The 23,110-nt window shown below is 48.7% G+C and overlaps 1 protein-coding gene across 1 annotated transcript in view; it reads right to left on the minus strand.

Moving 5' to 3' along the window:
* Positions 1 to 21,186, minus strand: part of HS3ST2 (heparan sulfate-glucosamine 3-sulfotransferase 2) — a 92,992-nt gene extending 71,806 nt beyond the window's left edge. Inside the window, exon 1 of the mRNA XM_027125493.1 lies at positions 20,297 to 21,186. Within this exon, the coding sequence (XP_026981294.1) occupies positions 20,297 to 20,781 (485 nt within the window). The 5' untranslated portion in view covers positions 20,782 to 21,186. The remainder of the gene's footprint in view (positions 1 to 20,296) is intronic.
* Between the last annotated feature and the right edge of the window lie 1,924 nt (positions 21,187 to 23,110).

Consider the following 23,110-nt stretch of genomic DNA (forward strand, 5'->3'; position numbering starts at 1 on the left):
GATTTTTGCTCAAAGAGATTCTAGAGTGAGACAAAGGAGCTTTAAGTCCATTTTCTCCAAATTCAGTCATTCAGATACAGCCTACACAATCCTGGCCATATTCTTGCGCTATTGTTTACTTTCTATTTCTCCTTAAAATCCACTCACTTTTTTTTGCTTACGTAAACGTATTTTTTTTAGTTTTAAATAAACTTTGTTAGAACCATAAACGGAAAACCATATCTCTTGCCACAAATGGTAGGTAACCGTAAAAATAAGTAGAGAGAGGAAAAAAAGATTAAACTCTAACTAGGTAGCATTCCAGTGTTAGCTATGAACACCAAGCAGATCTTCTCCTTGACTCAACTGGAATGAGGAATGGGTATTGAAAAGGGCATGTTTTCACCATGAACTTTGATGTGTGTAACATGAGTATACATCATCCCAAATCACCTCAAGGATCACCCCAAACCACCTAGTTATGACACATTCTCCACTCAGGTTACACAAACCTAGTCTAACTCCCTGATTCAACAAATGAAAACACTGACACTAAGGGTACACAAGTCATCCACCCAAGAGCAAAGGCAAGTTGATGAACTTGTGGGAACTGGAACATGGGTTTCCTAACCCAAGACCAGAGCTCTTCTGACACCACTGTTGGACTAAGCTTTCCTTCCTTCAAGACTCAGGACCTCTGAGCATCACATACTTCCCCTGGGAGACCCATGCTGGAGACATTAGTCTAGGAAGGCTCAGCTATCTCCCAGCCACCCGAGGTCAGCACTGACTGGACACAGTGGAGCACAGAGCCCTGGGAATGGCTGGCTGCCCTGGCGCTGCACCTCAGGGACCCTCCTGGAGGAGATGGCCTGGTCTGAAGGATTCCGAGCAAACAAAGGCCTGATAGGCACCTTTTAGCAAGAGACTAAGATGGGACTGAGAGACTAAGATGGGACCCTCTGTCTAGACCAAGCTCAATCTAAAAAACTGGAGGACTTGCAAGTCACGGCTGAGCTATCACTACTGAGCAGCAAAGTAGATCCCTGGTCCTTGGGAGATCTCTGCGTCTGCTTCCAGAGAAAGTAGTTTGGAAGAGTAAGCAGCTGGTTAGTAACCCTAACCTACCCTTGACTTCTTTTTGAGCTCATGGGCAAGAAAGAGTGCACGATATGTTATGTGACAGATACATTCTGTGCCCTGTTTCACTCCCCTTAGCCCACCTTGGACTTCAGCGGCAGCTATGATGGACAGTTCCTGTGAACGCTGACAGCACCCCTGCTCACTTTCCCCTCACCCAGGGCAGTCCAGAAAGAAGCACAGGGAGGGAAACACCCCTTGGAGAAACTCCTATGTCTCTATTGGCTCTCCTATGAGAGCCAATGGCTCTCATCTGGAGATACAATTCTGAGGCACTTTCTAGATGATTCCTTAGAATTCCTTGGATTCCCCAGCACAATTGAGTCCAAGTCACCACCGTGCCAACCAGCTATTCGTAATTGACTTTCCCCCCTTCCCCTTGTCCCTCTATCCACTATCCTTCCTACTTCCAGGAATCATCTACAAAATAGGTCAACTGTCTACTCTTGTAGAGAAAAGAGAAAAGATCACCAGATGTATGGAAGAATAAAGTACTGTAGCTCATAAATCAGTGCGAGAAATAAGAGTAAACATTCAAGCACGATAGTCGCTACAAGGAACAAAAGTAATATTAGAAACAGCTGCATTCTCAACAAGACTCAGAAAACACTACATCCATTCAACTGTAGAGAGGGAATAATCTGAAGTCAATAAGGGTTGCATGGAAAAGAAGAACTGATTGATAACGTAAAAGCCACAAATGGAGATGGGACTCCACATTTCAAACTACTATCAGTGAATAAAACAACTCAGGAGACACTTATAGAATTCCGAGGCAAAAGAAAAAAGTGATAGAAGAGAAAAGAATTTTAGAGGACAAATCTGTAAAGTTTATTAAGAATTCAATGGACAATCCAGATGAATGCTATTGATCAGAGTAGAAGTGCTAGTAAGTAGCGAGGTAAATTCATGAACCACATCTAAACATATCCTGATTCAATGTTTTAACTTAAACAGTAGAGAAAAATCACAAAGCATCCAGGCAGGGAAAAAAACAACCACACAAAATGAAACAGTTTGTCTGCAGAGGAAAAAGATGAATCCAGCTGACATCAAACTTCTCTTCTGTCACACACACACACACACACACACACGTGTGCGTGCGCACACACGCCACAGGACAGTAGAACGCTGTTTTCAGAAGGGTTTTTGTTTTCTTTTTTCAAGGTTTTGCCCTAAAAATTTTAATTCAGCCAAATTGTTGTTCATGTGTGAGAAAAACAGAAAGATATGCTTAAACCTACCAAAGGGCTCAAATTAAAACAGTAACTTAAAAAAAAAGTTATCGATAAAAGTTCTCCAACTGGTTGAGAGAGAAATAAAAACAAACAACTAAAGAAAGGTATAAATTAATGGAGGAAGGAAGGTGAATACCGGCACCAGTGAACACAGACTTATGCTGTGAATACAGTAATGAAGCTTACGGACAATAGCAAATGTAATATTTGAACTGAGATACATTATATGAGATGATTTAATAATAATTACTTAGAAATAAAGCCCTCAGCAACAGCAGCTGTCACTTACCATTCCGTTCTCACCCTCCTTGGCCCCTGGCAATGTCTCTTTCTACAGTTCGCAGGTAAGCTTTTTGTTTTTAGCTGTTACACTTGAACTCTTTTATCAATTATCTACGCTTTACCTAGCACTTCTGTGATTCATCAGCAGATAGAGTTTGGGGGAAATGATACCCAGGTGAGTTCAGGATGTCATGTTAAAAATTATTTTTCAAATCATGAGAAAAAGTATCTTTAAGATGCACTAAGTGTTTTATGAGGATTAAATACGAATTCGATTTTATCTAGTTCTTTATCAGCATTATAAAGATGCTTGAGCCCTCCGCAGATTTTTTTTAAACCTTCTGGCTCTACTCTTTTTCTCATTCCTCCTAATTTTGCCTGTTTGTGCTCTTTTTTGTTCTTGATTAAATACCACAGCTGTTTGTCTATTTTATTGATTTTTTCAGAGAATCAGTTCTTGGGTTTTTTGTTTAAACCAATATTACTGTTTTCCTAGATTATTTCCTGTTTTTATCTTTCCCAATGATTTCTTCCTTGTTTCCTTACATTTGTTTTATCATTCTTCCAACTTTGGGGGTGGAGTCCTTAGTCAATTCATCTTCTTCACTTAATAAAGAAGCTTGTCTGCTGTGGAGTAGAGCTCTGACTACATCTGACTAGTTTCTAAGTATTGTACACATTATCATTATTTTCCACATATTGCACAATTACAATCTTGAAATTCTTCACTTACCTGAGTAATTAAGAGGTGCAGTTTTTTTTTGCTTGTTTGTTTTTGCGGTACGCGGGCCTCTCACCACTGTGGCCTCTCCCGTCGCGGAGCACAGGCTCCGGACGCGCAGGCCCAGCGGCCATGGCTCACGGGCCCAGCCGCTCCGCGGCAGGTGGGATCTTCCCGGACTGGGGCACGAACCCGTGTCCCCTGCATCGGCAGGCGGACTCTCAACCACTGCGCCACCAGGGAAGCCCGACCATGATCATATTTTAAATAGGTTAGTAGGAACAACGAGAGCTGACCATGGAAAAGTCCGAATAGACCAATAATCATGGGAAAAAGGTAATGCTAGGAAATACAAACCATCTTTTCCTCAGGCGCCAGCACAGAGTAAGAGATGTCGGAGGGATGGACACCTCAGACACATCTGGTGCACCTACCCCTGGCTTCACTGTGGTTTATGTGCGGACCGCCCGTCTCTATCCCTCCCCATCACTGTGTCCATTTACTTCCTGGTCACGCCACACCTTGTGACCTCCCTCTCCAGCGGTACAGGAGCCTGAGTTACTGCAGCTCCTTCCGTGAATTCAATTAAAACCCACAAGGCTGGCAACACTCACATTTTTGCCTCCAGCCCAGGTGACTTCAGCATAACCACCCAAGTTGTGTCTTCATCACCTAATGAAGAGAAATCCGTTCAAACTAACCCAAGGGAAAACTGGGGTTTGTGAAAGGATGCTGGGGTGGGTGCCTTGCGGACATAAAGTGCAGGCAGTACAGTCAGACTTTAATGGCCTCTCTCTATTGTACACACAGTCTCTGTGTCTAATTTAAGATGGCACGGAAAGAAAGAACACGATTGCTGGCCCTTCTATAGTGGTGGCTGAGGAGTGAAGTCTTGTGGGGCTCTGGGAAGCACGGGTTCTTCACCAAGTACTGAGAGGAGGGAGCTGTGGGCATCTCCAGTCCAGCTCTGGGGGTGCTCTGGCAGGAGAAGGTGCCTAGGGAAGCTTTTTGTCCCTGCTGAGTTGGCTCGGGACGGAGGGAGTGGGGAGCGGGGGAGGCTTCTGTCTCTGTCCTTAGGCTGTCTGCTGCTCAGGTGGTCAGACCTGCTGTTGGTAGAGTGTGAATTGGTTTGTTCTGAGGGGGAAATCCTTGGATACCTCTTCCTCTGTGGTTTGTGATCCATTTTTCCCCATCGCACATGCCCCGCCAACTCTCCCCAGGACCTCAGCCAAACCTTCTCATCCAGCAACAGGCACTCTGATTATGAGATGCATTTTGCCCTGCTGCCTCCTCCATGTCCTGACCTCAGACCTTTAGGTGGAGGCCTGGCTGGACATCTGCACTGGCCACCAAGGCCCCAGACCACAATGGAAACCCAACCTTTGCATCAGACCCCAGCATCGTTCGGAAAGGTGGGTGTGGGGTGGGGAAGATTTAAAGGCTACCCACATTCTTGATTCTGATTCATAACAAAGACGGAAGGTAGGCTTGTGAACTCCAAAAACATGGGAGCTAGTTTGCTTTGATAATTAAGAATTAGGGGGCTTCCCTGGTGGCGCAGTGGTTGAGAGTCCGCCTGCCAATGCAGGGGACGTGGGTTCGTGCCCTGATCCGGGAGGATCCCACATGCCACGGAGTGGCTGGGCCCGTGAGCCATGGTCGCTGAGCCTGCACGTCCGGAGCCTGTGCTCTGCAATGGGAGAGGCCACAACAGTGCGCGTACCGCAAAAAAAAAAAAAAGAATTAGGGATATAAGATGGCCCTTCAGTAGCCGAGTTCTACAATCATGGATATTTTAAAAATAAAGCTTTATTTTTTAATTTTATCTTTAAAAGTATTACACAGGAAAATAGACTTTTATTAGTGTTAAGCACTATGAATTTTAACACATGTACAGACTCATGTGATCACCACGACAATCACGACACAGAAGGGTTTCACTCCCCACCGCGCACCTGCCGCACATTCCCTCGTCTGCCTCTTTATATTCACACCCTCCCCCTGCCTTAAACCCTGGCAAGCACTGATTTCTTCTCCACCATTTTAGTTTTGCCGGTTTGAGAGTGTCATGTAAACGGAACCATACAGTACGTAACCTTTCTCTCACTCAGCATAATGCCTTAGAGCTTCATCCAAGTCACAGTTTTTGTTGTTTGTTTGTTTGCTTTAAGGAACAGTAAATAAAGATTTTACATAGGCCATTTAGGTTGGAATTGTCAAGAAACTTTGGGTAGCCCTCAGGTAATTGGTCTTATCAAACCCAGAGTCCAGAAAAAAATTATACAAAATCGGTCCAGAGAAAAAGATCTAAAAATACTACATAGCTGGATCTTTTCCTTCAGTTCTTCACGTCTGTATTTGCTTTTCCCATGATGCCCCATCAATTTGCAATTTAAATTGAAATCACAGTTTTTTTAACCAGCCAGACTTTGTAATGTCAGCCAGTCCCTCCCAAGCTGCTGATGGACCATGACAACCAAGTATGATAAAATAATACAGTGACATCAAAGCGAGAGGGATCCAGGTGGGTAGGTCAGCGTTTCCCAAAGTGTGAGATATGTACCATTACTGGTTAAAAAAATATTTGGGGGGCACGTAGACATGCCTTTAAATGCTACCTAATCACATCATTACAAAATAATCATCTTTCCTTTTTCATTCTATTCAAATCTTCTGATTACATCATGGAGAAAGTCTTAGGTGCTATGATGTTAACACCTCCCTAACAGATTTTTTTTTTTTTGCAGTATGCAGGCCTCTCACTGTTGTGGCCTCTCCTGCTGCGGAGCACAGCCTCCGGACGCGCAGGCTCAGCGGCCATGGCTCATGGGCCTAGCTGCTCCGCGGCACGTGGGATCTTCCCGGACCGGGGCACGAACCTGCGTCCCCTGCAGGGGCAGGCGGACTCTCAACCACTGCGCCACCAGGGAAGCGGGAAGCCCCTCCCTAACACAGTTTGGTCTCTCTCTTTAACAGAAAAAAGAGGCTGCCTCAGGCAGAATGTGGCACAGGCAACAGTATCCGGCTGGAGTCTAATTGCATTGTTTGGTTTTTACTGCCTTGGTTTCTATGACCTGTTTCTGGCAAGTGATGATTCTCATTTAAGATAGTGATATAAAGTTTCATGCTTAAGTAAATAGGTTAAAGCAAAAATTATGAGTGGACTTTAACACCATGTAAAGGTTATAAAAGTATTTGTAGATGGCATCCGAACGACTGAAGATTGGGAAACAATGTGTCAGATTTTAGACAGAACTTTGCTGACTGTGTGATCGGAGAAGCTTGTTGACAGATTACCCCAGAGGCAAGACAAACCTGGATGATTGCCTAGCTCTTCCACCAATGGTTCACACACACAGACTCTCAATACTCATCATTCAACCAACCCAGTGGAGCTCTCTCCACATCAAAGCTCTGCTTGGCTTTAAAGGGAGTTGTGTCAGAAATGACACAGTTCATCCTCCTGAGGGGTGGCTGCCTTCTCTTCTCCATCACACCCTTCTCCCTCCAGTTTCCTCTGCACCATCGTCCCAATGTTCTCCTGTTGTTCTGCAGGTGCCAACTAGGCTGGAGAGAAGTCTTTCCAGAATGATCTTTATGGTCCACCCCTGCCCATCCCTTAGCCTCTCCTTGCAACCAAGACCTCACTCTCCAGGTTGGACTTCTATCTGCACCAAACCACCCAATCAGAGAGGCTCTCACATCCTGTGCAGGCTAGGTCTTCTCTAAAACATGAATCTCTGAGCATCTCCGCACAAGCCAAAGGAAATGTGTAGAAGAATGGAGAGCTCTGAGCTGCTCTGGATATGGTACCATGAGCTGGGGACAGTGACCAAGCTGCAGAGGATTTCTATCCCCTGGAGAAGCAGTTTAGAGCAGTGGTGGCATCACAAACTCAAAATCCTCAGGGACTCTGTGAGCAAGTACAAGAACGACAATAAGAAGCAGTGGGGATTGCTGGCTGCCTCCCTGGGGGTTGGTTCTACAACCAAATGGGTTTCTCCAACCTCGGGTCATCCTGGCTCCAGATTCTTCTCCTCCCCATCGGCCCAACAGATAAGGTCCCAGCTTTCCTCACCTTGACAAAGATCCACATTATGCCTTTTGTCTTCCAGGCATTCCCATCAGCTTAGTGATGGTCATATCTCGTCCAAGCACAATCCAGGAAGGGGGACCCTCAACAGTAATAAGATCTAACACGTACTTATGACATTGAATCACTACAACAACCTAGCAGGTAGGGATGCTTGATATCCTCATCTTATAGAGGAGAAACCAAAGCTTAAGAAGGTAGCAGCTAACCCCACAACTATTATGTGGCAGAGGCAGGATTAGAAAGCCGTCCAGCCTGCATCTAAGGCCCACCCTCTCAGGGTGATGAGAGGACAGCTTATGGGTAGCATCCAGCCCACAAACATGTTCTGTTCGGTCCACAAGGGTTCTATAAAAGGTGTGAATCAGTAAAACACATTTACAAATCGAGAGTTCACATTTTTTAAAAATGCCATATTTCAAGCTTTCTTCTAAAATAAAAAACAAAATACCTAGAAGATCTGGCAATATAGGATGGCAAGAAAAGTCTGTTAGGGACTGACTACTGGGACAAGTGTCCCCCCACCCCTTAATGCCCCACAGCCAATTTCATTTCTTCACATACATGTCCACAGAGTCCCTATAGGATGTTGAGTCTGCGATGCCATCACTGCTCCAAACTGCTTCTCCAGGGGATGGGAGCTCTCTGCAGCTGGGTCACCACCCCCAGCTCCCAGTGCCATCATCAGAGCAGCTCAGAGCTCTCCATCCTTCTACACACTTCCCTGGGCACCAGCCACCTGGACTGGGTAGAGGTGCTCAGAGGTTCATGTTTTCGAGATGACCTTGCTCGCAGAGTTGACATTTGAATCATGTCCAAGTTTGAGTACCTATAAAAAATAGCTTTGAAATAAGTACCTCTCAGAGTCTTTGTGCCTACCTCCTCCTTGTCATCCTTGGTAGGAAAGAACAATCGAATTAAGTCAAATCCTTTCCCTCCTGACAAAATGACGGTCAGACAGAGATTTGGCCAAGTTGCCCAAGAATTTCTGGTTAACGGAGATGTTCATGCTAGAGAAAACAGGAGAAAGAGGCCTCAAAGTAGTAGGAATTTTGCCACCACAGAGCTTTGCAGTGACTTAACTCATTTCTCACAGAATTAATAATACAGATCCCACACTGTTTCAGCCAGAAGTGGCCATAAACTGTAGAGAGTTTAACCAGCCACTTCTAAAAATGGGGCTCGATCCTGGGAAATGCTACCTCCACTTTAAGCCATCTCACTTGAGCAAAATGAAAGCTGTCGGATGATTTCATACCTTCATTAAAACCATCAAAGCAGAAATGCACTGCAAAGAGGCTGTCGAGGCAGAGGACATTTCCTCATGCTCCAGCAGCTCTGGCGAAGGTGGGGAGATTCAGATCCCGATTACCTTGGGGGAAGGCATCATGGTGTTCGATTCTGTTTGAAAGAAACCACACGTCAGCCCCCTAAATCTAGCACGCCATCAAGGCAGCTCCCTTGCCAGGCATGTTTATGAGGCTGGGACAAGAATGAGAAGCTGGGTGATACACACACTGAGTGACACGTGCCTTTTCTGGGTTGGAGCAAAGCTAATTCAATCTTCAAAAATCTCAAGAGGTTACCTAAGAACACTGCATTTATAAAAAGGGCCTCAAAGACCTCCAGAAAGAGGGACTCTGCCATCTCTCACCAATTTGCGGGGGGGCCCTGCTGCCTCCAAGCTACAGTAGAACGTGACATTCCTTTCTTTGGCTAGTTCAAGGATATCTACACGTAGAGGCTTGGCCCGTCAAGCCAGGGGCTGTATTGGGAAGTATGTTAGGTTCAGACCCCAGCCTGCTGTCACTTGGAAGGGTCTGAAAGACAGCAAGCCCTTAAGAGATGTCATCATCACACCAGCATCTTCCCTGACTCCCCTCTTGTACCTGGTCCCTATGAATCCATCCGCAAAACCTGCAACTGTACCTTCAGAAGGTACCCAGCACCTGCCCACCTCTCACACCTCCACCGTTACCACTGCAAAAGCCTCCTAATCAGTTTCCCTGCTTCTGTCAAGCAGCCCAAGAGATCCTTTCAAAATATAAGTCAGATCGTATGACTGCTTAGCTCCAAACCATCCAATATATCTCCCCACTCGCTCAGAGGAGAAGCCAAAATGCTTGCAGTGTTTTGGAGACCATTTTGGCAGTATGTATCTCGAGCCTTTAAAAAAGTTCTTCACTGTGACCTAGTAATTTCACTTCTAGGACTCTATGCTAAAGAAAGAATTAGAGATCTAGGCAATGGAGAGTTACTTAAATAGAAAAAAAAAAAAAATTGGGGATCAGCAACTAAGTGTCCAAGAAGAGGGGAATGGGTAAGTGCTCCACGGGACCACATGATAGAATGAGACCCAGACACTGAAATCAAGGTTTGGAAATATTTAATGGTGTGGGAACATCTTAACGATGGAATATTAGGCAGAGAATGCAGGATTGAAAATCGTGCTTTATGTATCTATACTACGGGTCTTCATTTTGTTTGAAACAAACAAAAGTCCCAGTTCTGCTGCTTCCCAGCCAGATGGCTTTGGTCAAATCTTTGAGTCTCTGGGAAGACCAGTTTCTTCAACTCTAAAAGTGAGAGGGGAGCATTTTGGATCTCTCAGTTTTCACTGGTACATGACACAGCATAGACTTTTTTAAAAAGTAATAAATCATAAAAAAAAATTCTTGCAATGCCCTTCATGGATCTGAATGGGGGCCTGGCCACCTCTCTGAATTGACTTCCCATAACTCACCTCCTCGCTGTGGCCACTCCAGCCATTTTGCCCCTAGATTTCCCTCAGTCACACCAGAGACCCTGCTGTCCTCAGAGCCTCTGCATTTCTTTTCCCTCTGCCTACAGTGCTCTTCGCTCAGATCACACATGCTTTGCTCCTTCACCTCCTTCAGGTCTTTACTCCAACATCACCTTCTCTGTAAGGCCTTCCCGAAAACACTGCGTCTAGAATCGCGGTGCCCCCCTCCCTGCCCACCGAGCTCTCTCCATCCTCCTTCCCTATGCTTTCCCACAGCACCTGTCACCATCGGACATAGATGTAATTTACTTACTTCTTTATTGACCATCTCCTTCCCACCCCATAGAAAGTAAGCACCACAGGAGCAGGGATTTTTGTCTGCTTTTTTTTTTAACTGCTCTCTCCCCGGGGACTATAACAGTACCTGGCATGGAGCAGATGCTCACTAAATATCTGTTGAAGTGGTGGCTGAGTCACCAGCGCCGCACCCTGCACTCTCTAGCCCAGCCTCCTGAGACCCACGTGTGAAAAGCCTAATGAAAGGCTGGGGCCAGCCTGTAGCCTTGGGACAGACTCACCAATTCCTAGTCATCCTGTACACCTAAGCATAGTCACTCAACGACTATTTATTGAGCACCTATTGTGTGCCAGGCACTCTGAGCTCAGGGGACACAACCATGCACAAGACAGACAAGATCCCTCCTGTCCCGGAGTTTTCGGTCTGGTGGGGGAGACGGTGAGTAAAAAGAAAACTGAACAAGATCATTTCAAATTGCAATAAGAAGTAAAAAGTAAATAAACCAAGGGGGAGACAAGAGATAGAGGGTAATGAGGAAGGTGAGTCAGCTTAGGCTGGGTAGCTAAGGAAGGCGTCTTCAAGGTGACATGTGAGCTGGAACCTGCACGATGAGAAGCAGCCAGATCTAGGGATGCTCTGGGGGAAGAGTGATTCAGGCGGAGGAAACAGCCACTGCAAATGTCCTAAAGCTTAGGCATCAGCTCCCTGGAAAGTCTCTCTGACCCACCCTGAGTGGGGGCCCCTCCTGTGACCCCAAATGCCAGGAGTATTTTCTCTCTCAGCATATCTTGTTATTGGATTTGTCTGCCCCTTCAATTCTTTAAAGGAGAGTCCTTTTGTATCTTAATTTTTCTAGGACTTAACACAGTGCCTGGCATACAGTAGGTAGTCAATAAATGCATGCAGAACTAAAGTGATTTGAAAAAACTTTATTTTTTGATTTGACTGTAATCACAAGTGAAATTGTGCAATGAATGTATTTAGAAACAGAATCCCTATAGGGCCACCCCTTTCACCCGCCTCCTGCAAAAATCCCATCTGCCCATTGAGACCCAAATAACATACTATCTCCTCCAGAAAGCCTTCCCAAATTCCCCCAATCGGATTTTGTCTCCCCGCCATGCTACAATAGCTCTGCTTGCATCTCTGTTATGGTTCCTATCATCAGCTCTGACTTGCGTAAAAACGTCCCATGAACATTTCATAACCCATCAAACTGGGAGGAACCCAGGAGCAGGACCTGTGTCTTATTCACCTTCAGGTTCTTAGCACTTAGCTCAATAAAGGAATGACGAGAAAATCAACGACCGATAATGACAGCCAACACTTGTTGGACACCTTCCACATGCTAGAAATTTTCTGAGCACTTTTACATGATATCACTCATTCAGTCCTACATGTAGGCAAGAGGGTTGGTCCCCATGTGCAGATAGAACTGGGGTACTTGTTGGTGGACTGACACTCTGGTAGAACCAAGATTCCAACTTGTTCATTCTGATTCAAGAGCCCGAGCTTTTAATCACTGTGCTGAAACTGTCTTCTGATCTCTATGTTGAGTTCATCTCATCCATGAACTCAGGGCTGCCCTCCTTCCCTCTTTCCGGTGTTCCCTGAGGCACTGCTTGAATGCCAGCTCTTTTTTCCACCAGGCCTAGGGTGGGTCTGGGATTCCATTACCTGCAGTGAGCACCAAGACCCGGGGGCCCTGAGTGAGCAGGAAGCCACCACCTCATCAGGGTTGATGACTACTTACCCATCTGAAGGCAAGCTTGGGGAGCCCTGCTATCACAGACACCCTCTAAATGGGTTCTGTTGACAACATTTGGTAAGTCCCAAGGACAATTTTTCCCATCGGAGCTCCTTTTATGCAGCTAAAAACTATTTACAAAGATATGACATTGTCTTCCCCTCTTTATACAGTGAGATCGAACTGTCTGAGAAAGCAAGAGTGACACCCTGCCCTGCCGTTATGTTTAAGCCTCATATCATGCATCGCAGTGGGGAAAAAAAAAGGACTTTGCATCCTGAGATTTCAAAAAGACATCCTCTCTCACATGAGCCTCAAAATTTTAAAAACAAAAAACAGAAAAAAGCTCTGAGCCCCTTTCACATAAGTTGCCAAGTCCCTAGTGGAAACAACTTTACTTTTGACTTTTGTAACACTGATGCCTGCAGGTATGTAACGACCTATGGAGATGCGATATCCATGGGGGAGACCGCTGATTTTCCACCAGCAAAAGCGGTGATGAAACCAACAGTAAACTTGTGGGATTTTTTTTTCTTTTAATACCTGCTATACCCTTTATTCAGGGAATCCTGTTCTTCTGAAGGCTAGACTACTTTGTAAATATTGCAAGCACCAATACTTTCTGAATGCTCATACTTGTGCTGAGTTTTCCTTTGGCTTGTCTCTTCCAATCATTAACACATCAAAGGAATCTGAACGCTAGACACATCACTGGATTTACTTACACTGGATTTTCTGCAGACTAGTAGTGTTTCCTATGATGTTGTCACATAGCTCATCTCAGTAATTTTAGATACTACATTAGACCTACTGGGGAGAAAATTTATTATCTTTTCCACTTCACTTTCATTCCTTCTGATTACATTAAGGAGAAATGTTTCACATTGATATTAGTATTTCTTTAACTGCTCTTCTTAGTATCCCCTGACGTCCTCTTTTAAACAAAGATAGAGCAGGCTACAGGCTTGGAACATTCTAGCCACTTTCAGTAGCAAAAATTCAATAGCACTGTTTGTTTTCAGTCTACTTATTTTTACAATTACTTTCTAATTATGGCAAGTGATGCTGGTTTTCCATTTAAGGCGGTTTTCAAATAAAGTTGTTTTCTAAAAATATGTTTTTGTTTTTGGTTTTTTTTTGCGGTACGCAGGCCTCTCACTGTTGCGGCCTCTCCCGTTGCGGAGCACAGGTTCCGGACGCACAGGCTCAGCGGCCATGGCTCACGGGCCCGGCCGCTCCACGGCATGTGGGATCTTCCCGGACCGGGGCACGAACCCATGTCCCCTGCATCGGCAGGCGGACTCTCAACCACTGCGCCACCAGGGAAGCCCCTATTTTGACTACATTTGCATAATGGGTGTTAGGTTTACAAAGACACAGCACATCTCTAGAAGGACACACAAAAACGGATCCCGTGACTGCTGGGAAGAGGAACTGCGTGGTGGAGACAGAGTGGGAAGGAGCAGAATGGTTTTCATTGAATATCCTTTGTCACTTTTGAAGTCTGCACTATGGGAACATATTATCTATTCTAAAATGTACACACTGCAGAAAAATCAACCCAGTGCTTTATAAAAAATATAATTTTAAAATGTTAACATAAACATACAAATTATTAAGAAAATAATAGTAGAGGTCATGCCAGGTTTTGGCAAATATGAGGCGGTCCAAAATTGACTGAAGCCTGGAAAATGCTACCCTCCGAAGATGTGGGCGTGATGCTGCCTCTCTGAGAACAGCAGGGAGAGGTCCTTGGGCCTCCACCCAGAGCAGACACCTGGGTTTCTCACTCATGGGAGCCGGCGGCCACAAGCACTGAGATGGAACCACAATGAACGCCGCTGATTTCTGAGCGTGGGAAGCCACGCCCAGTGGACTTGTGTCCGGGAAATCATGTGATGCTCAAGCCCCAGGTAACCCAACCAGTCCATCTGGCCCAAGTTCCTTGGAAGCACACACTCAGTAGTAACCCCTTGCCCCCCTCTCTCTCTATGCCGTTATCCTCTGAGGAAGCCCCGTGAGAGAAGCATCGGACCAACAGCCCAGCTGTGGAGCTCGACAGGCAGCAATTACCTCTGAAATGCTAAGTTATTTCCATCACTGTGGCTTTCACCCACCTCATCCAGCTGCCCATGGACTACAAAACCCTCCAGCCCATCCGTGCAGCCCACTAGGAGAACACAGTGGCAGCAGAGCCGGTCTACAGCAGCTCGGCACTGGTTCCGGCAAATGGTAGGCGTTTGACAAATAAATGGACTAACCCGCCCTGGGGTTAGTTCTGGAGGGGAGAGAGAGTCCCACAGGTTTAGGTAGACTGCGTGACCTTGCAAACGCCCTCCAGCCTGACTCAACAGCCAGCGAGCTTACCTATACCCGCCCCAGACCCGCGGCCGAGCCCTCGCTCACAGAGAGGGCGTGCCCTCCAAGGGCACTCATTTCAGGCGATCTGAATTCGAAGCTGTGTGCTTCCGCCCTCGCCCCGCCCACTCGGCCTCTCAATCATTCAGGAATGATGCGGGGAGGTCTAACCAACGAGAAGAAAACTATTCTACAGTCCTGCACGCCAGATGCATGGAACAGAAGCAAGCCCTGCAGGTAACAGCACCTGTTGGGCATCAAGCATGCCCTGAACCTGTTAGGGACTCTTGGGATATGACTCCAAATATCTGGGCAGAACAGCAGCCCGTGAAGAACATGACCTCCAGAGCATCTTGTTGTCTCGTGGTGGCTGTCAACCCACACTTCCCCTCATTTCAGGATAGGAAATGGCATGGGTAGCAATCAAAAATCTAAAATGGGTACAGCTCCTTCACCAATCAGAAGAGACCCTGCTGGCTGCAGAGACAAGCAGGGTCTTAGGGGCTCCCTGCTGGGCCGGGCATCTGCCACCTAGTTGCTGGCCCTTTGTAAGGTCCAGTGACTTTCCAGAGCAGAGGGCATCTCTGGGGGAGAGAGAGTTTCCATCCAATATGGAAACATCGTATCTCAAGGACTTAAGACCCCATCAATCATTAGACACATCCTAATTTCAGAGATATTAAAAGGTGAAAGAGAAAATGTGCTTCTTAGAATCTATGTAATAGTTTAACATCCAAAACAGATGTAACAATGTGTGCCGGTTGAATAGCACTGGGGCTGGTCCGGGTCTTTCCCCCCTAAATAACCACATACCAAAGGCCATGGGGAAAGCCCAGTCTTCATTCCAAGCTCTTCCACTGTCCCACCCAGCTCTAGGGGGAAGCCAAGCCAGGCTTCAAAAAGCCTCCTTGAGCGATGACAGTCCTCCTTGCCCATCCTGAATGTTCCTCGGTGCCTGACAAGAACTGTACACGTGCTGGAACTAACTACTATATCTCCAGCTGCTGCGAGGCTGACAGAGACCTACAAGGCGGACAGAGGATTTATGGACTCAGCGGATCCATTTAATCAGCCTGTGTGACATCCTCCTGGACAGAAGCAGGAAAACTCCTTATGAAGACATGTCTGCACAGACACTGGAATTGTGTGTGCGGGTGCCCACGTGTGAGCTGTGCGTGCACACACATCTGTGCACACGGCAAGCACGGGTCCATCTGTGCCATGTGTCCATCAGTTTGTTAAAGGTGGTAAAGCCTTCCACATTCATCACTTCCCCTGCCTCCTGCCTTTGGTTTTATTTCTTCTTAAAGTTTGCCTTTCTAGCGTTTGGCTTTGTTCTTGAAATTTGATTTCTTGATTGAAATGAGCTGGATAGGGTGATAGACCTTATTCTGTGCTTTTAATTCTCTTTCTCACTTAGACTATTGCCTCTAGGGCAAATGCTATGTCTTCTTTGCCTTACGCCATCCGCAGAACACCACTGCCACTGAACAAATAAATAACCAGACTTGTGGAGTCTAAAATTTACAGAACAGGCTCATCTATCACAATTTTGACACCAGAGCACAGAGTCAATTATCACATATTAACTTGCTCTTGTTGGCATTTCAATGCATTTAGAGAAGATTCACTTCGTCTTCACACTGGCACCCCCCAACCCCAGTCGCTGAAAACTAGCAAAACGGAGGACACTTTACACAAAATTCAGGTTCCCCTAAGACTTTAAAAAGTACCGGACAATGCACAACTTATGTCTCTTTATGAAAGATGAAGGCCCTGAATACTCTGTCCATACTCAACCTTTGATGCATCCCGAACATAATCTTAGATTGGGAGAAGCATTTTCACATACATTGTCAGATATCATTCTCATTTTAAAGGTGAGCAAACTGACACCCAGAAATGAGAAGTGACTTTTTACCAATGCAGGAGGAAGGAGAGAAGAAAGGGAGGGAGGGGAAAAAGGACAATTAAAGCAGAGCTGAAAGCAGAACTTAAGGCCAGGACCCCTCCCAGGCGTTCATGAAACTACTTTTCCAGCAATTAATTAATTCCTCAGCCCCATGTAGTAACAGCAGTGGGGAAAGAAACTGATAGTTTTAATACTAATAGTACTGATGGTGGTAAAAGGAGTGTTAGTGAAGTAGTAGTAGTAATAGCGATAACAGTGATAACATTACTGTCTTATCTTTATACACCAGGGAATTTTCCAGGGTACTTTCGTATACAGGGTTTCATTCATTCTTCAAAACAACCTTCTGTGATAGTTACCACAGGCGCCATCCTATGACGAGGAAGCCAGGACTCTGTTTCCAATTACCCAGCATAGGGGACTATCTCCTGCCTTCTGACAGCAGGTCCTATCCTGGGTCCCTTGGTAGCATGGTCTCACCCTGCCTCCCTGTCCAAGCAGCTAGCCGACCCCACCCTGCACACCCAGCTGCTGAAAGTAGAACTCAAGGCCAGGACCCTTCTGTGTGTGGAGCAAGTTGGGAGAGGGGAAGCTAGCCAGGTACAGAGGTGAGGTAAGCTTCAGTGATGGGCCTTCCTAGGGTGGCCTGAACTGGGCTAGTTCCAAGAGAGGATTCAGGCTGGGGGTAAGGAAGGTGCAGATTCTGTCTCCTGGTCTCTGGCCAATGGTGCCTCTCTGGATGTTTCATTTTGCCTTCAGGCACCGTTTGTCCCCTCCTGGTTTATCTCCACTTACTCACAGAAAGAAGTCTCTCCTTTTGATTTTTCCATTGTCTACCTGACTGGGGCCTCCAGACCTGGGAGGTTATCCCCAGGGGCTTCAAGGTGGGCAGATCATAATGAGATCCACTGCCTGCAACTCTGCAACTCTACCTTTGGAAAACACAGTCCCCTACAATAGGTGCAAGGGCTCTTTGGCCATGTCTACCCAGTGGACACTGGCTTTATGGTGGCAAGCTGTGTAGAACACTGGTTAGAGTACTTGGCTGGAAATGCACACACGCATGAGCTCACACACACACACACACAGCGTGTATGTGTAAATCTTGGTGGGACAGTGCATGCCAATGACTTTTGGGCCTAAATTTCATCAGCTTGCTTTGGGTCTCATTCCAGATGCTCTCTTTTTGGGTTGCAGTTTTCACATCTGTGAAATGATAAGGGCAACAGGCAGAGAGAGAAGCATCTTACCACCTGCCGTCCTAAGTCATGGAATTCAGGAATAAAGTGAGAGCATGGGTTTTAAAGAAAACCATCTATCCCCATCACTTCTGCAACTAATGCATATTACTTGAGTGATAATAAAGAGTAAAACACATACAGAGAAATGTTCTGGAAACAGCATCCAAATGGGGCAGTATTACCTTAGGCAGAAATGACCATCCACACCCGAAACCCTGGGCTCCGGGGGTGTGGATTTGCAACCCAAATAAGCACAGATCACACAGCCCCTCCTGATGCTAGAGGCTCCTAGCCTTCCTGGGGAAGTGACGGGGATGGGGCTGTTACTACCAGACCTACAGGCCAAATGTTCTTTCGGAAATATAAAGGGAGAAAGGGACGGTAAGACAGACCCTGGGAAGTGGGGGGTAGTAGAGAGAGAAGTGGAGCTGTCAGCATGCTTGATGTTAAATAAAACCTACCAAGACTCAGTTGAGAATTTTAGCAGAATCCAAATGTGCTATATAAAAAAAAAAAAAAAAAAAAAAAAAAAGGCACGGCTCCCATCTCTAAGGTTCACAGCTAAGCTGGCTTAGAATCACACATGCCAAGGTTAAAAATAAAAAGCAGCCATCCCTGAATGACACAGGCTCCGAGAAGGAAGCCTGAGGTATGGTGTTTGGTGGCAGAGCATAGAAGAGGGAATGCAGGGGCTGGGTGCGGGGAATAGGTGTTTAGTGGAGGGCGCAATAAAAGCCAATGCTCACAATTCTGCAAGTTGGCACTTAAAAGGCACTGCACTTTGGCAAAGGGGTTCATAATGATCTTTAGATTTTCCTTCGAGGAAACCCTGCCGTGCATTAGAGTATGGCCAGGGCTGACCCATGTCGTGCTCTGCTGTTAGATGTGTTCGCCTCTCTCACCCCACGGTCTGGCTCAGACGCTGTCCTCAAATACTTCGTACACCCAGATGGGATGCCTGGGGGGGGTCACAGCTTGGAAAGCACCAGACCTGCCATTCTGTGCCACCCTCCCTATTCCATAGAGCCAGCATAAAGGTGCTGGGGCCACCCCCAGACCAGCTGTGCCCTTGCTGCACTCCACTGGAGATGGACTGTGTGTCTGCTTCCTGAGGAAGGGGCATGTCCCATCCCTGGTCCCATAAGCCATGACCACTGCAGGCCAGGGCTCCCTGGCAAAGGGGATACGTTGGCCCTGTTGCCCCGATCCTTACAAATCCAGGGTCCTTATTATGAGCCCAGCGGGGTCCTCCTTCTAATGAAGTTGTCGTTTATCCAATATGCTTATGACTTTCTACTCCCTAGAGGGTTTACTTTAATAAAATTTTTAAAGAATAGCCTCAGCTACTGTGTCAGCTACCATGTTACCCCTCCCCAGTTCCATTACTAGGCAGACATTTCTAGCAAGTCTTCAAGGGGTCAGGCAAATGGTGAGAAATTTGTGACCCGGGTTTTATGGGGACCACATACATTACACCACCCCCAGGGATGCCCTGCTCAGCCCACACGTGGGCCAGTCCTACACTTCAGCACCATCCAGGGCTTGGGAGGGAAATGGGCATTGAACAGTGGAGGCTACTACCTTCCAGAAGTTTCAGGCTATTCCCAGACACCACCAGCTTGGGTGACTGTCATCCCTGGCAGTGCAGTGGGAGTCTGCCTATGACTGGTTGCCCCTATGACCCTAGCCAGCCTTCATCTGAGGCGCCTACAAGTATTCCAAATTCCACACCCTGGCTGCTGGTTTAGAAGCGTTGACCAGTGCGAAGTGTCTCTTTGACACTTTTAGAGCGCTTAGAAAGGCCTTGAGAGGCACACAGCGCAGGGACTTTTCCTGATCCTTGTGATGGACCAGAAAATCAAGGCTCAATGAATTTTAGGAATTTGCTCAAGCCAAGAGCAGAGCCAAGACTCACATCCAGGGTCCTTTCCACTATTCAAAAACACTAATTCAGGGTCAGAGTGACTGGGAGTCTCAGGCCAGATACAGCAGCAAATACCTGGAGCTCAGACTGAGACTGCGGAAGGGACCTTTGTCATGCCCACACCTCAGGGGATGCCCTGTCCTTCGGCCTGAACTCCGGGGACCTCGCCCAAGCGCAGAGCCCTGCCGCGAGGGGGCCCTCCTCGGACTTTCCCTTCTCTGGGTCCGTCAAATGCCAGGAAAGATCTGGCGAGACTCAGGACAGGGCTGTGTTCAGGCAGCACCTGTCCCGGCTGACCCTTCCCTGGGCACTCGGCTTTACCCCAGACGCTGGACACGGAGCCAGCCCTCCAACTCGCCCCGAGGTCAGGCCAGAGATCTCCCTTCCCTTCCGGCGATTCCAGAGCCAACTGTCCTTCGCCGTTCAAGAAACCGGGGCCCGTCTGCACAATCACTGGGAAGTTCTGGATAAATCCTTCTGCTAGAGTTCCCCCACCCCCTCACGTGTCAGCCGGAGCCCACTCAGCGAGCCGGGTTAAGGGGAAGCGAAAGCGCAGGAGATGGCTCAGAGGACGGAGCCGATTGGAGCCGGGGCGCGCTGAGTGGGGCTCCCCTCCTTACCTGTACCAGTCCAGCCCGCGGCCGTAGTTCCTGTCGAAGAAGTGGGGCTCGGTGCCCAAGGCCCGCACATCCGGGTGCACGCGGATAAACTCCAGCACGGCGCGGGTGCCCCCCTTCTTCACGCCCACAATGAGGGCTTGGGGCAGCCGCTTGGTACCCAGCTTTGGCGAGCCGGAGTGGTTGGAACCGGAGAGGCGAAGGGCGGGCGCGGCAGCGGCGGGCGCGCTGGGAGCGCTGGGCTCGCTGGGCGTCGGGCCCGGCAGATCGCAGGGCCGGGACTTCTGGAGAAGTTTCTGGCCGCCCGCGCTGGGGCCGCGGAGGCAGCGAGGCGCGCCGAGGAGGCGGCTCTGGCCGAGGTCGTCGCAGCAGCACAGGAGGCTGTAACACAGGTAAGTGCAGGAGAGCGAGAGCGTGAAGGCGAAGAGCAGCCTGCGCGCCCTCCGCGGCTGAGGTGGCCCCGCACGGCCCAGGACCCTATAGGCCATGGCTCCATGGGCCCGCTCCGGGGGTCATGGTTTCCGAGGGGGCGCCGGCGGCGGAGCGGCTGGGGCCCTGCGGCCGCCTAGAGGACTCGAGCCGCGCGGCCCGGGCCACGGGGATCGGGCATAGGGGGCGCCGTCTTCTCTGGGAGCTGCCGGCCCGGGCGCGCACCATGCCCGGGGATCCCGGAGGCGGCGTCTCCTCGGGGAACGGGCGGCGGCGCCTCCGACATCCCCGCGTCCTGGGCTCTGGGGCTCCGGGCAGCGGGGCGGCGCCCGGCGCTCCTCGGCTCTCACGTGCGCCGGGTTAGAAGCGCGCCCAGCGCCCGAAGCCCCATCCCGGATCCTCGCGCCGCGGCGCCCCGAACGCTCGGCGGCGGCGCGGCGGTGCGGGCGGGCGGGCCGGACGGTGGCGCTGGCCGCCGGCCGCGTTCCGGCTCCTCGAGAAATGCGGGGCCGAGCGCGCTGCCGGCTCTATTTAAGGAGTCGCCTGACGTCAGCCGCGCGGGTCCCCCGAGCCCGCGCCCCGCCCGGGGACCCGGCCAGCCCCTTGGCCCCCCCTCTCTATCCCTCCCAGGGACACACCACCCCGGGCCCTGCCCACGTAGGCAGCTCCCAGCTTGGGGTGGTGAGGGGAAGGTGTCGAGGCATTTGCTCCTCCGGGAGGCTGGATACCCCGGCCACCAGGGCCTCCCGACACCCAGGGGTTCGAGATTGCGCCAACATCCAGACCCAGACAGAGACCCGGGCACAGACGCAAGCACCCTGCACTGATAACAGGTCCCACCACACTGCCACACGCACGCACGCACAAACACAGGTACACGCGTACCTGAGCGGGATACACCCCCAGACCCCACATGGGGAGGGGAGAGAGAAATCTAACCTGGGCGCAGAAACACCCACAGGGACACTCCCTCTTCCGCCCACCCCCGTTTCACCCAAAGGACACCCAGAGCCCGGAATCGGACATCGTGCGGTGTGCGCACGCAGGCGCAGGACCGGGACACAGGCTCTAGACGGGATGGGCGGAGGAGCCGAGCGTGAGTGAGATTCCGTGACTATCCGTGGAGCTCCTTAGACCCCCGCGCGCTGACTCACACCCAGGCGGCTCGCTCTCACACCCATGAAGCGTGCATCTCCACCCACTGTCACCCCACCTCTCCTTGGGCTTGGCGGAAGAGCGAGCCCCAAAGGAGCGGACTCCCCGAGGGCGGGTCCCTCTCAGCCACCGCCCTCTAGCGGTGGGCTGCTCCCCGGGGAGCTGACCAGGGTCCCACAGCGTCCATAAGGTCCAGAACTTCTGCACGCAGTGGCACTGGGAGGAGGAAACAGAGGGCGCGGAGGACTTATCCAGGAGCAGTTCCTCCTCGAATGGCTCCTAAGAGACTGCCCACAGGACAATTATCAGTGACCGTGCCCAGAACAGGCTTGAGTGACCAACCCCAGTACTGCCCTGCGTGACTACACTAGCGGATCAGAACTGTTCAACAGTGCCTAAGTGACCATGGCCAAGAATGCAGCTGGGCTGTCACTCCACAGTGCCATGTCATCCTGTCCAGGTGTTCACCAAGTGAGTACCCCCATGAAATGTCTGAGTGACCACCACCCTCACTGCACCCCTGTCTCTCCCCAAACTGAACATCCTTTTTCAGGGTCCTTCTTCGGGGAATAATCTGGTCAGCCTCTGTGGACTTTAGCCCAAGCTAAGGGAATATTCTGTCCCCAAACCAGACCCATCCCTAGAAACCTTAGGCCAATCCCTCTCCTACAGATGATAACAACTAGGAAGTTTGTTTCAAGCGCTGGGCATGTGTTAGCTCATTTAATATTCACCACAACCTATGGGATCGTTACCATTATCCTCACATCACGTTGCTTCCTTAATCCTAACACTTATTGAGTGCTTGTTTTGTGCCAGTAACATGCAGATCACTTGGCATTCACTACCTCATTTATCTTCAGCGACAGGTACTATTATAATTCTTAATTTACAGACAATGAGATTAAGGCTTAATGAACACATACTCAGTAATTGGATGAGCTGGGATGAAACCCAGGCAGTCGGACTCCAAGATTCAAGCTCTTAGTTAGAGTGCTTTGCAGTTTCCTAAGTTCCTTTGACCATTCCTCACATAATTCCATCCTAGATCTGAACTAATTTGTTTATGTCACTCCTGAAGTCTGACACCTGGGACTGAATGAGGAATTCCCCACTGTAGACTGAAAAACTCAACAGACTGAAAATTTCAACAGGACTCTCCCCTCCCTTCCGTAAACTCTGTTTCTAGTAATGCCTCCCATGACTCCATCATCTTTTTCTTGTAGCTACATC

This window comes from Aethalodelphis obliquidens, unplaced genomic scaffold (assembly GCF_003676395.1).
Source record: "Aethalodelphis obliquidens isolate GAN/ISIS:26980383/991018 unplaced genomic scaffold, ASM367639v1 scaffold30, whole genome shotgun sequence".
Lineage (NCBI taxonomy): Eukaryota > Metazoa > Chordata > Mammalia > Artiodactyla > Delphinidae > Aethalodelphis > Aethalodelphis obliquidens.